Source organism: Lissotriton vulgaris, chromosome 7, assembly GCF_964263255.1.
Source record: "Lissotriton vulgaris chromosome 7, aLisVul1.2, whole genome shotgun sequence".
NCBI lineage: Eukaryota > Metazoa > Chordata > Amphibia > Caudata > Salamandridae > Lissotriton > Lissotriton vulgaris.
This window is the reverse complement of record NC_141695.1, coordinates 1,490,727,127-1,490,744,990: the sequence shown is the minus strand read 5'-3', so window position 1 is coordinate 1,490,744,990 and position 17,864 is coordinate 1,490,727,127. Positions and strand designations below refer to the sequence as shown.

Genomic DNA, 17,864 nt, shown 5'->3' with positions numbered 1-17,864 from the left:
AGCGAATTAGCTGTACACACACAGAGATTTTTACAATTCAAAAGTTGATAAATGTGTTCACTTCTCACTTTCTTACTTTGAGAACACAGAAGAAACAGAGGGGCATATTTACAAGCCCTTTGCGCCGCCGGTGAGTCACTTTTTTGATGCACCGGCGGCGCAGTGTGGGGCTCCGTATTTACAAGGCCATGTAAAACCACTCTGCGTTACTTTTTGGGTCCTTGTAAATATGGCCCCTTTTCACGCAGCTCTTTGCATGAAAGGGACTTTCCACAGGTGTTGCTGTAAGTGTTCCCACGCAACACCCATGGATTTTGCCTCATTCCCATATTTACAACGTTGCGTAAACCTGGAAATGCTTCAGAATCCTACGTAAGGAGGCGAAACAAGGGGAAATAATTGTATTTCTCCTAGTTTTTTCCTCTTCCTATGCATGCCGCATTTTGCATCACACATAGAAAGAGGAAAACACATCTCATGATTGTTTTTGTGCATAAAGATGTCCATTCCTGCAACAACAACAAAATCATCTCTGCAAAGCAGGCACCCTTGCACCATGGTGTAAGGGTGCCTGCGTTGGCGCATGGCATCCATTTGTGTGCTAGCACAGGGGAGGGTTTGCGGATTTCGAGAGACGACCATGAGGGAAAATCAAGTAAACAAATAAATAATGTTAGCTCGTGGTCATCTCTCGAAATCCCCCCACTTGGCCCCACATGGCCCCATCGCCCAACCGCTCTTAATTGCAGCGGACACAGCTATTTGAAAGTAATGCAGCGCGGCGCAACCAAATGGCTTGCGGCACAGCGCTGTATTATTTTCTTGTAAATAAGGCCGAGAGTGTCACAAGTCAACACCTTGATATGTTCTTCTTCAAGGTGCTTGTGTTGAGCAAATACCCTGCCTGAGATACAAGCAGCAAATTGATGCAAAATGCATTTGCCTCATTTTGTGCAGCAGCACACAAGTTGAATTAATTTGGCCCTATAAGCCTTACAAAATCATAAAAAGCAAACATCTACAGTGCACAACATTGTCAACTGCAAGCATAAAGAAAACCAGCGAAGAGCATATTCAAATGAATGAGATGACGACAGGTGTTCTGAGTTATACCATCTTCACAGCAGAGGTGCAAATATAACACTTAACAGGGATTGAGATTGACAGGCCTTTTATTTTCCCGGCATTCCTCCGGTGGGCTGGGGCCCTTGGAGACCTCTCTGACTCGGTCCAGTGGCGTAACGAAACTTGAGGGGGCCCCCCTGCAAACTACATGGAGGGGGCCCCCTCCCATCCTCCGTGCCAGTCTAGAGCGCTCAGGCCAGCGACCCGCCATACTGCAGGGGATGCGGGCGATTGTTACGCCCTGTCACCAATCCAGCCGTTGCAAGTAACACTGAATGGTGGAGTTAAAGGTTAGGCTTAGTCTGCCCGCAGGCTATCATAGGTGGCGGTCCATTCATTACAGGGTCCCTGCCATCAGTACGCCGGGGAAGTTTGCCCAATGTTATGTGGGTTTCCTGATGCAGACTCCTGTCATGATATACAACATCGGGCCCACTCATCGTTTAGTTTTGACAAAAGTGCATCCACTGCTCCTTCTCATTTCCGTTTTAAGACATTGGACAAAGCTTCAATGCAGTATTTCAAAAGCAGATGTAACCACAAAGAGCACATTTTGATAATACATTTTTATTTTTATTAGACAATAGCAATCTTAAGAGGCATTGCATAGCTTCATACATACTTTGACCCCAATTCCATCACAGTCTCTCTCTCTCTCTCTGTCAGTCAGTATCTCTCTTTCAGTCAGTCAGTCTATCTCTCTCTGTCATTCAGTCTCTCTTAGTCAGTCACTCTTCTCTGTCAGTCAGTCAGTCTCTCTCTCTCTCTCTGTCAGTCTGTCAGCCAGTCAGTCTCTCTCTGTCAGTCAGTCTCTCTCTGTCAGTCTATCACTCTCTGTCATTCAGTCTCTCTCAGTCAGTCAGTCAGTCTCTCGCTCTCTCTCTGTCAGTCAGTCTCTCTCTGTCAGTCTTTCTGTCAGTCTCTCTTAGTCAGTCTCTCTCTCTTAGTCAGTCTCTCTCTCTGTCAGAGTCTCAGTCTCTCTCTCTGTCAGTCAGTCTCTCTCTGGGAGTCTCTCTATCAGTCAGTCTCTGTCAGTCAGTCTCTCTCTCTCTGTTGGTCAGTCTCTCTTTCTCTGTCAGTCTCTCAGTCTCTTTCTCTCTCTGTCAGTCTCTGTCAGTCAGTCTCTCTCTGTCAGTCAGTCTCTCTCTCAGTCAGTCAGTCTCTCTCTCTCCCAGTCAGTCTCTCTCTCTCCCAGTCAGTCTCTCTCTCTCCCAGTCAGTCAGTCTCTCTCAGTCAGTCATTCTCTCTCTACCCCAGTCAGCCAGTCTCTCTCTCTCTGTCAGTCAATCTCTGTCAGTCAGACTCTCTCACTCAGTCAGTCTCTCTCTGTCAGTCTCTCACTCAGTCAGTCTCTCTCTCTGTCAGTCTCTCACAGTCAATCAGTCTATCTCTCTGTCAGTCAGTCTCTGCCTCTCTCTCTGTCTCTCTCTGTCAGTTTCTCTCTACCTCAGCCAGTCTCTGTCAGTCAGTCTCACTCTCAATCAGTCTCTCTCTCTCTGTCAGGCAGTCACTCTCTCTCAGTCAGTTTCTCAGTCAGTCAGTCTCTCGGTCAGTCAGTATTCAGTCTCTGAGTCAGTCAGTCAGTCTCTACTCTCTCTCCACTCTCTCCATTCTCTCTCTCAACTCTGTCCACTCTATCTCTACTGTCTCTCTCTCCACAATCTCTCTTCTGTCTCTCTCCACTGTCTCCCTCCACTGTCTCCCTCCACTGTCTCCCTCCACTCTCTCTCTCTCCCTTCTCTCTCTCTACTCTTGCTCCACTCTCTCTCTCCACTCTCTCGCTCCACTCTCTCCACTCACTCTCTCTCCACTCACTCTCTCCACTCACTCTCTCTCCACTGTCTCCCTCCACTGTCTCTCTCTCCACTGTCTCTCTCTACTCTCCACTCTCTCTCCACTCTCTACTCTCTCTCCACTCTCCACTCTCTCTCCACTCTTTCTCTCTCTTTCCACTCTCTCTCTTTCCACTCTCTCTCTCTCCACTCTCTCTCTCCACTCTCTCTCTCCACTCTCTCTCTCTCCACTCTTTCTCTCCACTCTCTCTCTCCACTCGCTCTCTCCACTCACTCTCTCCACTCGCTCTCTCCACTCGCTCTCTCCACTCTCTCTCTCTCTCCACTCTCTCTCTCTCCACTCTCTCTCTCTCCACTCTCTCTCTTCACTACTCTCTCTCTCCACTCTCTCTCTCTCCACTCTCTTTCTCTCCACTCTCTCTCTCTCTCTCCACTCTCTCTCTCCACTCTCTCCAGTGTCTCTCCATGCTCTCTCCACTCTCTCTCCACTCTCGGTCTCTCTCCACTCTCTCTCTCTCCACTCTCTCTCCCCACTCTCTCCAGTGTCTCTCCACGCTCTCTCCACTCTCGGTCTCCACTCTCTCTCCACTGTCTACTCTGTCTCCACTGTCTCTCTCCACTCTCTCTCTAGCCACTCTCTCTCTCCACTGTTTCTCTCCACTGTTTCTCTCCACTGTTTCTCTCCACTGTTTCTCTCCACTCTCTCTCTCTCCACACTCTCCCTCACAAAGTAGTGTGCGTTCCATGGGTGTCCACAGAAATGTTTCCAGGGGGGGCACATTTTTAACTTCATCACCATCCCCCTTGTACCCTTCTCCCCTCTGCCTTGCACCTTTCTCCCCCTCCCCCTTGCACTCTTCTCCCCTTCCCCTTATACCCTAGTCCACCTCCACCATGCACCCTTTTCTACCTTGCACCATTCTCCCTCTGCCTTGCACCCTTCTCCCCTCTGCCTTGCACCCTTCTCCCCTCTGCCTTGCCCCCTTCTCTACCTTGCACCCTTCTCTACCTTCCTTGCACCCTTCTCCTCTCTGCCTTGCACCCTTCTCCCCTCTGCCTTGTACCCTTCTCCCCTCCACCTTGCACCCTTCTGCCCTCCACCGTGTACCCTTCTCCCCTCTGCCTTGCACCTTTCTCCTCTCTGCCTTGCATCCTTCTCCCCTCTACCTTGCACCCTTCTCCCCCTCCACCCTTCTCTACCTTGCACCCTTCTCCTCTCCTCCTTGCACCCTTCTCCTCTTTGCCTTGCACCCTTCTCCTCTTTGCCTTGCACCCTTCTCCCCTCTGCCTTGCACCCTTCTCCCCTCTGCCTTGCACCCTTCTCCCCTCTACCTTGCACCCTTCTCCCCTTCCGCCTTGTACCCTTCTCTACCTTGCACCCTTCTCCCCTCTGCCTTGCACCCTTCTCTCCTCTGCCTTGCACCCTTCTCCCCTCTACCTTGCACCCTTCTCCCCTTCTGCCTTGCACCCTTCTCTACCTTGCACCCTTCTCCTCTCTTCCTTGCACCCTTCTCCTCTTTGCCTTGCACCCTTCTCTTCTCTGCCTTGCACACTTCTCCACTCTGCCTTGCACCCTTCTTCCCCTCCACTTTGCACCCTTCTTCCCTCTGCCTTGCACCCTTCTTCCTCTCCCCTCTGCCTTGCACCCTTCTCCCCTGTGCCTTGCACCCTTCTCTTCTCTGCCTTGCACACTTCTCCCCTCTGCCTTGCACCCTTCTTCCCCTCCACCGTGCACCCTTCTTCCCTCTGCCTTGCACCCTTCTCCCCTCTGCCTTGCACCCTTCTCCCCTCCGCCTTGCACCCTTCTCTACCTTGCATCCTTTTCCCCCTCTGCCTTACACCCTTCTCCACCTCTGCCTTGCACCCTTCTCGGCCTCCCTTCCCCTCTCCATGCGGACGCCCATGGTGTGTTCTAACAAGAGTGCTTACCTGAGGGCACCATTTTGCTGCCTGTCCCTTCTCATGTGAGCTTTGCCCTGGAGAATACTCTGTCTGGGGGCCCCCACTCCCAGCCTTGTCAGGGTCCCGAGCACTTCTCTGTGCTGTCTCTTGCTCTTGCTCTCTGAGGCCCCCCCCTCCCTTGTCCCTGTCTCTTCTCTTCTCTTGTGGGGTGGGCCTCCCGTCCCGTCCTTGTCCCTGTCTCTTCTCGGATGGGGGCCCGTCCCTGTCTCTTCTATACTCTTCTCTTGTGGGGTGGGCCCCCCACCCCATCCTTGTCCCTGTCTATTCTCTTATCTTGTGGGGTGGAGCCCCCACCCCATCCTTGTCCCTGTCTCTTCTCTTCTCTTGTAGGGTGGGGCCCCCACCCCATCCTTGTCCCTGTCTCTTCTCGGATGGGGGCCTGTCCCTGTCTCTTCTCTTCTCTAGTGGGGTGGGCCCCCACCCCCACCCCATCCTTGTCCCTGTCTCTTCTCGGATGGGGGCCTGTCCCTGTCTCCTCTCTTCTCTTCTCTTGTGGGGTGGGCCCCCTTCATTAACTGTAGAGAGTGAGGCCCCCCGCACTGCAGGGGCTGCGGGGGCGTTTGTTACGCCCCTGACTCAGTCACTTCCCCTGCACCGCCAGTTTAATTTCAGCAGACATCGGAGGCATCAAAAGAGAGAAAAAGAGGGAGGGCGGACGGAAGTAGAGAGAAAGCGGTCAAAGAGGGAGAAGGGAGAGATAGAGAAAGGACGGAGGGAGGAATAGCACGAGGCCATGAAGAGCGTGGGCCAGGTTTGAGCATTTGTGCGAGGGCTGCTTTTGGTTCCCCAGTCCGGCGCTGCGTCATTAGCACTGCTTTATATTAATTCATAATTATTTTCTGGTGCTTACCATAATGTCACAAATACCTAAAGTGTTTTTACAAGACGATTCTTCTCAAATATTGACAATAGTTTCAAAATCAGCTGCCGCCCACTTAATTCATAAATAAATATAAACATTAAGAAATACACGGGTGTTTTCTGTACAGCCAGTGCAGTGGCTTGAACGGATTGGCGCAGTTGCCCTCATGCCTGCTTCCTGCGTCGTATCTCATCAGAGCTCTGAGGAAAGGAGAATTCCATGGGCCTCATTTATGAAAAGTGACGCATCGCTGTGTGAAAACAGCGATGCGTCACTTTTCACTGCGCACTCCTTACGACATTCCTGATGCGTCATATTTAATGTATGACGCATCATGTCGCAAGGAGTTACAGATACGTCAGTATGTCTGACGGATCTGTAAGCACAAAAGTGACGCATTGCTGGAGTGTGTCACAAAAGTGACGCAACTCCAGCAATGCGTCCTTTCACATGGGAAAAGCCCCATGTGAAAGGGCTTGCGTCAGTCTTACGCCTGCTGTGAGGCAGGCGCAAGATTTTGACGCAACAGCATCCTAAAAGTGACGCAGTGAAATCTCATAGATTTCACTGCGTCACTATTACGAGGCTTTTTGCGGTGGAACGCCCCCTCTGCATACATTATACCTGACGCAGGTATAATGTGGCGCAGGGGTTTAAAAAGTGACACATCTACCTAGATGCGTCACTTTTTAAATATGGCGCAACGAGGCGCATTTTTTACACCGCTGGTGCGTCACAAAAAGTGACGCACCGGCGGCGCAAAACTGACACAAGACCTTCATAAATGAGGCCCCTTGTCTGTAGTGGACAGGCGGGGAAAAGAAAATACAGGACATTTACTGAAAGAAGCATTGGCAATGCCAAACAGGTCCACTTGTGTGTAAAGATAACGAGTGATTTGGTGATATAGAAGTGTCAAAATCCAAGGGTCAAGCGACGGGTTCAGCTCGAAGACGGACGCTTTTGATATTAACACGCACCTGTGGCTCAACTTGTTGCTTTTGTCACCAGGATATTACCTGAAATGCTTGGCTGCACCTCTTTACGTAAGTGCAGTGTGTCCGTGTGTCTGACTGAGGTGTTGAGACAACAGTAAAAGGCATGTGTGAACTTCAGGACACCAGGGGGCAGATTTACAATAACTGGTGCATCCCTGCATATCAGCAGGGATGCGCCAGTTATTGTGCGTCACGGCAGACACCTCTTGCGCCACCATGGATGCGCCGCATTTACAATGCGGCGCACCATGGGGCAAGAGTACACAGATGCGTGACGCATCTGCTGCCGTAAAGGTGATGCATTGCTGGAGTCGCGTTGCAAGCGCGACGCAGCTCCAGCAAGGCTCGGGGTGCCCCTATGCCTAACATGCTGCATCAATCCTTACACCTGCTTCAAGCAGGCGCAGGGTTTTGAAGCAGCGTGGCCTTAAAAGTGCCTTAGTGAAATCTTGTAGATTTCACAGCCACTTTTAGGAGGCGTTCCTGCACCGGAACGCCCAAATGTGGCGCAGGGCTCTACAACGTGACGCATCTCCCAGGTGCATCACCTTGTAAATACCCCGCAGCATGGCGCTGGCTTTGCGCCACCGCTGCGTCACAAAAGTGACACAAGGGCAGTGCAAATGTGGCGTACGGGGCTTGTAAATCTGCCCCAGGTGACCACGAAAACTATACAGCGCTCATCCCGTCATGTAGTATTTTTGGGGTCAAATTGCAGAACACGTGGCTTTCTGAAAAATGCCTCACCGGGCCTGGCATGCAGGATAAGTACATGATCCCAAAGACCACTTAAATACCATCTGCAGTTTGCATTCCACAGGCACATTAAGGAGCATAACACCACATTCCAGAGTCAGCTTCTCAGAGGAACCGTAAGCTTTTAGGATTATTTCGTGTGGGTTATAGTGATTAAAGCCTGGGAGGTACTGATGCGAGAACCTCGTCGCAGTGACTTACTTTAGTCCTTACTGTAACTCTCTTCACCTCTGTTAAATTCTCAAATCCATTATTAGACAAGTCATTGCAGATCTGCACACACCTTTTACTCACCTGATTAAATAAAGCTGGAAGTGTTTTCTAACAGAGTAAGTCTTTTTTGTACTGAATGCCCACCATTATATATGGAGCTCTAACATGCGAACAGCTCTTTATGAGGACTAAATTGATAATTGTAAGAAGCCTGAAGAGAAGGGTTACTCGCAGACCTTTTGTGGTACGTTGAGAACAACGTGTGTTCCTGCACATTATACCGTGATGCATATGCATTGCCTTGTGTGTAAACCACACTCCAGGGTGATAAGATCTCTTGGTCATTTCCCAGATGTTTATAAAATTCAATTTTCAGAAGAACAGCCTCTATTTACCTTGCTACACTGCACAGCACAGATATCCCATAGGCAGGCATACCATCTCAATTACACCAAACATATGCATGCAAGGGAAAAGTCCACAAGGGAATGACATAGACCACACCAGTTTGTTCGGAGAAAGTTATTTTGAAGGTTTTTTTGGTACGGTAGTATGTTGACTTAAGGACGATCACAGGGCAGCCAGTGATATGACCTATGTTGGCTGCCTGTCTGATTAGCCAATGAGGGCCAGGAATACACATCTGGGCTGAACTTTTGGGGGTTCTCCTCACATCTGGACCGCATAGTCCAGGAAAAGAACTTGGGCGCAGAGGCGGATTGTTATCAGGCAAGTCTCCATTTGCGCAGGCTTACAACTGCCCTTGGAATACTGGAGCCACTTTGCTTTCACCCCGGGGCCTTGCTGTAAGTCCTCTTGGGGTATGTCGCATGAAGCCCCTATGAGCTCTTTCTTGTAGATGCTTTACTCACCAAGGTTCTTTGGATTACCCTGTAACTACCTGCATTGCAGGATAAGAGAAAATAAAGCATCACAACACTTAATTTACATCATTGATCAAAAACAAGTCATTAAGGGCGAGTAGTAGGGTGAGTTTTGTTGTGCAGGCCTGCCCAAAAAGGGCAACCCCTGGAGCTATTGTTTATAAAAGGAGGATCCTGACCCAGAAGAGACTTCCCTGAAGGGGTTAGGACTTCCTCCAAGGTGCAAGCACTCCAACCCTAGCCCTACAAATCCCCAACCTGCTCTGAGGGGGATAAAATAGATAAGAGGGGTGTACAGCTTGGCAGGGCACTGCTGTGCTAAGCTGATGCTTGGCAAATTGTTGACATACCTATGGCATAGCCAGCGTTATAACAAAGATATCCCATAGCCAGGCACATATACCTAATTACGCCAAACAAATGCATGCAAAGGAAAAGTCCACAATGACTGATACCACACCAGCTTGTTTGGAGAAAGTTATGTTGCAGGTTTATTTGTTACGTTAATGAGTTAACTTACGGGCAATCAAAGGGCAGCCATTCATGATTTGACCTAAGCTGTCTGCTTACCTGGTTAGTCAATGAGGACCAGGAAGGCATGACATCTGGTGCTGAACCTTTGGGTGTTCACACCACATCTGGACCCCATAGTCCAAGAAAAGAACTCACGTGCAGAGGCGAAACGTAATCAGGCAAGCCCTCAGTTACTCTGGTTGACAACTGCTCTTGGGAATAACTGGGCACTGTCACTTTCATCGCGGGGCACTGCCATAAGGACATCCTGGGTATAGGCATTAAGCCCCTATGGGTTATTTTTGTCTTTGATTTTCAAACCAAATTCCTTTGGTTTCCCCTGTAACTCTGCCAAGCCTCAGTGGTGGCAACTGCTGGCTCTGAGGCCCCCCACCATTACTTGTAACTTTATAAGAACTGAATGTATTCTTGTTGCATTGTGTTATGTCTTGAGTGAATAACTCATGGTGCCTTGACAAATACTGTTTAACTTTTTTGTGGCTGGTACCTGGCTGTATCTCCACAACCTGTCCCCTACATGTAATGTTAATGCCCCCCTATATTTGTCCTAATATATCTAAATTGTAGCGCCCACTCAAGAATTGCAATAGGTTCAGGCTTTTTCCACTACCGTGTTATCAGCAATCTTGTCACCAAGAATCCCCCAAAAATGGAACTAATCCACAGGTCACAGATCCACACTCCAGCACAGACCTAGGAAGATATCCTCAGTTTCGCGTAAAATAGGATCTTCCATACTTAAGGTCGAGCTTATGTTCTTAAAAAAACCCTACCCAAAACTACTGTACAGAAGGGCAAAAATAGAACAAGTCTCCAAATCTATTTGCTTGATAAAAGGCTGGCCCTATTCTGGTGGGTCCAGTATAACCCACACTTATAGTAGTAATCAATTCACTTTATATTTGTTTACCAATTGATTCTCACTGCATCCACATATTAAGTCCGGTAAGGACAAAATCAAGGCAAAGTCCTTTGAATGTTTCAGACCTGTCATAGAGTGCTGGGAGTAATATCAGCCCATGCTTGTGCACTCTTGACTGGGGGCCATGCAAGCAAGGTTACTGCAGTAGTTCTAAATGTGCTGCACATTTGCATTATAAGTATCCAAAACAGTGATGGATAGAATGCAAACATTAATCTCTGCCAATGGTAATCAATCGGGCCTTATCCCAATCCATCATCATTTTGCACTCCATGCCACCTCAGTTTGGACCCAGCTATATGCAAGTCAGTCTCAACACTGCTCCAATAGGAACAGTCCAGCCCGAGCTGTCATGCAGGTCCTCTCTGAACTGGAACACAAGCAACCCAGAACTGGTTCCACCCTAGTTATGGGCTCATCAGCCAGGTACAGCTTGGTTCCAGTGACACAGTGTGCACAGGGCCCCCATCCTACTTAGGGCAACAAAATAAGCATACAAAACTACAAAACAGTGTTGTATGGAATCCTTGAATTAAACTCAGCCATCATTAATCACTCTGGCTGCATCTCAATCCATCAATATTTTGCGCACCATGCCACCTTAGTTTGAACAAAGCTATATGCAAATCAGTCTCAACTCTGCTCCAATAGAAACAGTCCAGCCTGAACTGCCAAGCTAGGTCCTCCCTGAACCGGAACACAAGGACTCCAGAACCGGTTTCACCTTAGTTATGGGCTCATAAGCCAAGTAAAGCTTGGCTCCAGTGACACAGTGCACGGGATCCACGTCTGGGCATACCTGTTCCTCTTACGGTGACACAATGATGGATGGAATGATTTATTTAATTTCAGCCACTGGTAATCACTGGGGCCGCATCCCAATCCATCGTTATTTTGCACATAGACCACCACTGTTCGGCACATTGGCAATGATCACACATTTATGCATCCATTTATGCTTAATTTAAAACTACAATGGTCCCTAGGAAAATTGGGATAAAGTCAATAAATGAATATAGAACCAATCAGTACTATATTGGTTGAACTTGTCCAGCTGACCAGAGGCCTAATATTTAATATTTAACAATTCTTTGAAATGTGTACAAGCGAAAATAAAATACAGAAAGTGTGACCCAAGCCTGCATCCTACTACGAAACAAGCATTGGCTTAGCCAATAGGTCTCGCCTTTGGGACCTTATAAGTGTTTAGCCATGGAGCAATTGATGTTGTTGCACCAAGGCTATTGTGCTGTGTAACTAAATACTTATAAGGTCCCAAAAGCGAGACCTATTGGCTATGCCAATGCTTGTTTAGATTACTATTGGTAACCCTGTCTAATGTACTGAGGTGACCATAGATAGTAACCTCACATACAGTGGCCACTAATTTAATCTAGTCTGGTGTGGTCACTACTACAACACTAATAATATTAGTAGCATGCGCTGATTTTCGCCGTAGGTCTTTGATACATACAATACATCCAACAACTGGACTTTATTGAAAAAGTTGCTTCCTTTATACAGTGCATAGTCTGGATACCGGGGTAGTCGGCTGACTGGGCACAATCAATACCATTGCAGCGTTTCGTTTACAGACCTCAGTCTGTATTTTTACGAAACGTAGCCTAGGGTATGTGCATAAGAAATAACCATTTTTGCTGCAAAAAGTTCCGGAAAAACATTTGACAGAAGCTTACGTGAGAATTGAAAACAAGAGTACATTCCACATTCAAACTCATCCATGCCTACTTCTGAGCCTAACCATGGCTATTTGGTCACGTGGTGTGATCATGCCACACCTGGTTTCCATGTAATGCCAAAAACATAGCCTCGAGCCATCAATTCAAGTGTTATGCTCTTTCCCTCGCATTCACAGCTGCACATTTTGCTACATAGACCTGGCCACATTAAAGTGATTAATATCTAAACATGTAATATGTATTTTTTCATAAACTGGCTCCTACTATTACCCACGTAATGCAACGCATTGCAAAACTTGCGCATGCATGTAAAACCCATGTTGGTTGTGGCACCAACCGGGCGAACATGGAAAAGGAAGCTGCGTGCGGTTTCCACAAGCAGACGACTGCCAGGGGTCACGCGCTTAAAGCTCCAAGCCAAATGACATGCAGGAACCCACAGCATTTCCGCGAGCGTCGCGTGAGCCAGCATTGTTACAGAGCGTGATGTGAGGGAAGGGGGGAGCGAGTGCGCTCTGTGACATCTACCCCCTCCAGGCTGGAAGAATGCACCCCAAGCCTGCGTTATTGGAGAATGGAGAACCCCCTATATCCACTGCTGGCCTCATTGAGCCCGGACAGGGGGCACAGCAGAAACAAAACGCAAGCTGCCTCTGTCTTCAGGAAGCAACACTATGCCGTATTAATTTCTATGTTGCCTATATTAAGTATCCAGGCCCTCACAGACATAGCTGAAACAAATATACTTGGCACCGCTCTGCACAATACTGTTAGCATCCTGCTTAATGGACAATGATCATATTGTTTTAATTTTTCTTCGTACCTAGAAACACTCTTTTTTAAACAACCATCCTTCCCAAATAAAATCCCAATAGTTTCTATTAGCTCCCACTCTATGGTAAAATGTGTAAGTAGCATTAATGACAAAACCACATATATCTGAAATGATATTTTTAGTCTGACAACTTAAGTGTAACACATGCAGTGCAGTGAAAATGGACAGACCACGGTCTAGCGTGAACACCACTGAGGGTCTTTGTTTTTGCGTGTTTGCTTTAAAAACTTTTTCTGGCTGGGCTGAGAATGTGCCTGGGGTGTGTTAGCAACCGCTGACCTGAGGTTCCAATTTCACAGGTCAGTTTCACGTGTCAGGCAGAGGAAGCTAAAGAGCAGAGATGTCCAAAGCCGACAGTTACAGAGCATGATGTGAGGGAAGAGGGGAGCGAGTGCGCTCTGTGACATCTACCCCCTCCAGGCTGGAAGAATGCACCCGAACCTGCGTTATTGGGAACAAAACACCAGCTGCCTCTGTCTGAACTGGGGTGGCAGAGTGGGCTAAAGAATGGTGATGGATTAAACCCAGATCTTTTGACTGGGTGTGAGTGTTTGATTGATTCAGATGCTTCGTCCATCACCACCCTCTTTTGTACCTCTGTCTTCAGGAAGCAACACTATGCCGTATTTACTTCTATGTTGTCTATATTAAGTAGCTTCCATATACAATGTGGGAACACCACCACCTTGTGGACAGATGTAGTAACAGTTCCAAACACAAATGTACTAGTGAGTAGAGTAACAAGGAAGCTATCGACTTCAGGAATGTGAAAGAAAGCTCTTATATCTTGAAAGTTGATAACAAAAGTGGAAAGCCATATGGCACCTTTGCTCGTAAGCACGCACCAGCGCGCTTAACCACAAGCTCTAGGCCACAGTGGTGGTATTTTCTGAAGCCCTTACTAAAAGGCTCACCAGTGTAGCGCATGCGCTAGCTTAGGCGAGACCTAAACAGGAACAAATAGTTAGGAAACACACAAGGGGGCTCAGGCAAAGCTCACGGTTTGTTACGGAAAAAATTCTCGATGTGATAAACAAATCACAATGGAACACCTTTACATAGCAAAATGATAGAATTTCTGGTGTCGTATACGGTGTTTTAAGGTTTCCGACAACAGAAATTCTACCATTTTGCTATGTAAAGGTGTTCCTTGTGATTTGTATATCACATCGAGAATTTTAACTGTAACAAACCGTGAGCTTTGCCTGAGCCCCCTTGTTCAACCATTATAGTACTGATTGGGTCTATATTCATTTATATGCCTTCATCCCTATTTTCCTAGGGACCATTGTAGTTTAAAAAAACTGAATCCCGAGGTCCTTGGCTGACTCTACTTGGGTCCCCTTGTTGTCGTAAAAAATATACATTTATGCTTAAGACACCACTCCTCCAATTAAATTTGCAGTTTACATTTTTTCTCTCATATTTTCAAAATGCCCTCTTGCCAAACGTGTGTTAGTAAGCATTAGTTCATCTCTTCCATGTTCTATGGCATAGCCAAGCAAAGGGCCCGCCCTTCCCCAATTCTTTAATTCTCCACTTAAAAGAAAGTTCCCCTCTGTAGTATTGGAAATTCCTGCTTCTTTCGTCCAAAAATCTAAAACTCCCCTTTGATCTATATTTTGCTTTTTGCTGCAAAGTGGCAGCAAAACCACAAGCTGCCACCATACAAAATATCACAATAAATAACTATACAGCCAACTAACCCAAGTACAGAATGTAATACACATGTTTAGCAACAATACTCATAGTATTAAATAAGAAACAATGAGTCATTGTGTATATATGTTTTCATTTCTAGCCAATGATCTGTGCAATGTTGTGGAACATGGATGTGAGTTTCAATGTGTCAGCACACCGGGGTCCTACCACTGCATTTGTCCAGAGGGACGACAGCTCAAAGATGATGGAAAGACATGTGATGGTAAGTAGCCAAGTGGATCAAGTTGTATCTTTAAGTTAGCCATGATAAGTATATCAATTTGACATTTACAGCATAGCTAATTGGTTACATTTGTCCTTAACCTTTCTGGGCCCTGCTTCGATGTGAAAACTCACTCTCTACCCACAAATGTACAGAGCTATATTCAAATATATTTTTTCTACAAATCAAATTTTTCCATGTTTTCCCATGCTTGCTTTTTTATTAATTGCACGTGTACAAAACAGTTATCTTTATTTTACTTGTGTTTTTAATTTCTCTTCTTGTCTAAGTCCTGTTTTTTTTATCTTTTCTCTTGTGTTATGAACCGATCAACGCAGAGTTTAAACCACTATTGGATAGGTTCCAAATATTTTAAACCACTGGTAGGGATTACCAAACATTAACATCAACTACCAAAAATAACTGGTTGGTGGCATGTGCCTCATCCATTGCCTGTCCCATCCGTAGTTGTACATTTCTGGTCTTTATAGGGATACGCTAATGCCCTAATTTCCAACCTACCACCTGCTGTCCATTGCAAATTTTTGATACTTTGCTTTCTTAGGATATGGCATTACTTTTCACTTTCCCTCAGCAGCAAACTTCACTTTTTCATCTGACAGTCAACCTCTTGCTCTTTTCCAAAATAGGTGAAACGTGTTTGTGTCCAAAGTGTAGTCGGTTCACTTTTTGTGTCAACATGACACTGTCACCAAGAAACATGTAGCTGCATGTTACTTGGATTTAAAAAAAAGTCATCTTCATCAATAATGCATGCAGCTCAACAGTAAATATCAAACAGGGAGCAGCAGCTTTGCCGCTCCCTCTTTTTGCATGTCATGGGAAGCACAAAATCCTCAGGGCTGGTAATATTTGGCAACAACTTTAAACGATGGTTCAAGTACCGAAGATTCTATAGGCCTTTAACATATACTGACAGCTGTGGAATACACCGGAATGGCTTTCAGATGTATGATACACTCTCTGTGTGAATGTAGTGATCTGTTTCTTTCGCTTGAGAAGGCCAGTGATTGTGACATAGGGCCTGATTAAAGGTTTTTTCAGATGAGTTACTCCATCACAAACATGTCAGTTATCCAGTCTGCCTTGTTACAAGTGCATTATGAGCATAGGTGATTGTAATAAGCCCAATGGAATATCCCTCACGATTGTGAGAGGGAACCAACCTTAACAACTCTCAGTCAGGCCATATTGTCCTTTTACGTTTAGGAAGAAATACAAACCCTCCTGTTTCAGCATCAAAAATCTAATCACAAATGGCTTTCTTACTGTTGTCCCCTTTTTTAAAGGTATATCCCCCACGCTCTGGACAATGGATACTCTTAGGGCCCGATTCACAGAACTAACTTAAGACAAAATACTAAACTTACTACTTTTGGTATTCACAGAAGTTAGGATTTTGTCTTAAGCTTGTCTTAAGACAGACTTAAAACAGACTTAAGTTAGGATTTTGTCTTAAGTCTGTCTTAAGACAAAATCCTAACTTCTGTGAATACCAAAAGTAGTAAGTTTAGGATTTTGTCTTAAGTTAGTTCTGTGAATTGGGCCCTTAGTATTTTTCTGCTTTGATTTTTCAGTGGTATACTAAGAGGAAGGAGGGACTGCTTATTTTATCTTCTATTCTGCTGCTAACAAATTACTTCTTGCCAAATCGCTCATGTTTTTCTAGTTTCTACTATTCTGGTGCATTTTCCACTCTCTTGTTTCACCTCCATCTTATGTTTGTTTTATATTTTTCCAGGAACTTCCACCTGGAATTTGTTTTAATAATTGGACTTGCTTTTTCAGTGTTTTAATGGATTATTTTCAGTGTATTATTTTCAAAGGTTAAATGTTAGTTAAAAAAATAGCGTCTCTTAAAAGTCATATTATTTGCTTGCACAGGATGATTTGTTTTCATGACGCTTAAATATCACACTGATATTACCACTACAACGAGTTAGGGTGAAAATATCAGACAACATATTCATTTGTCTCTTAAAGTAAATCTGAAATGAAGAGCACCAGCCTCACAACCCCAGGCTGGTAAAACTCCATAAAATATCCAAAACAGGGAAGCCTCGTTTCCTAGTAGCAAATTTATGAATTTAATAAAAACATAACAGAAAGAGGATACATGGATAATAATCAAATGACATAAGAAGTGGCGGCAGGGGTAATTGAGAAGGGGTGAAGCGAAGAGATGCTATAATATAGGTAGAGATAGAGGTACTATGTTGTAGTCAGGGGTAGAGGTCATAGGGACTATGAATGGGTAGAGATACTAGATGTAGTTCTAACCTATTAGTAGGAGTATAGGTACTAGTTTATATAATCATCTGGATGTAAGCACAACGGTACTGGGTATATTTTGGGGCAAGGTTACTAGGATATAAGTATGATAGAGGTACTGGGGTGTATATGGAAACAGAGATTGTAAGTAATAGGCAAGAGTAAAATACATAGTAGGATATAGGTAAAGATCATAGACTTTAGAAAAGGATTGAGGTGCTAGGAGATAGAAAGCAGTAGAGGTACTAGGATAAAAGCAGGAGTACCAGTGCAGAGGTAGGGACAGAACATATACTAGGGTATAGGTTAGGGTATACATTGGGGTACAGGCACTAGAGTCCAGGCAGTTGTAGAACACATTCTAAGATACATGTAGAAGTACTAGGTGTCAGTATAGGTAAATGTATTAGAGTGTAACATTGGACAGATATATTAAAAAGGGTAGAGTTCCTAAATATGAAGTATGGGTAAATATGTTATGCTATAGGGAGTGCTGATAGCACTTGGATATAGGCAGGGATAGAGGTATTAGAATGTAAACAGAGAAAGCAGTTCTGTCAGGAGTAGAGGCTTGAGGGAATACGCAGGGTTAGAGGTACTATATTATAGGAAGTGTAGGTATTTGGGTTTTTTATTTGTTGGGGAGAGGGCAAAAGACCATTTTCAAGCAACAACTACAATCCCTGTTAGGGTGAGCTACAAAAATTAACCTGTGTTGAACCCTCTGGTAGCCTGGCACAGGAGCAGTCAGGCAAACCCTTAGGGGCAACATGTAAAGTATTTATGCAGCACACAAACAGTAATAAAGTGAAAACACTACACTAAAGAAATCTCACACCAATTTTGAAAAATAGAGTACATTTTAATAAATAAGATGAGTCCAAAACAACAAACATCCAATCATTAGAACCGTAGATATTCAATTTCATAGTTGTAGGTAGGTATAGGACCTAAAATTACAAAGCTCCACTCATGGCTATCTGGTCATGCTTGCCTCGGGTAAAGTCACAAGTTCAGTCTGACCACGCTGGAGCGCAGGATCAGGTTAATCCTGCTGAAAAACG

The 17,864-nt window shown here is 45.6% G+C and overlaps 1 protein-coding gene across 8 annotated transcripts in view; it reads left to right on the top strand.

Annotated features, from left to right (window-relative positions):
* The window catches only part of MATN4 (matrilin 4), a 211,210-nt gene that overhangs the window by 159,840 nt on the left and 33,506 nt on the right, over positions 1-17,864 (top strand). For all 8 annotated transcript variants that reach the window (XM_086932307.1, XM_086932305.1, XM_086932304.1 and 5 more), the window contains one exon: positions 14,386-14,508. In XM_086932307.1, the coding sequence (XP_086788433.1) occupies positions 14,386-14,508 (123 nt within the window). The remainder of the gene's footprint in view (positions 1-14,385; positions 14,509-17,864) is intronic.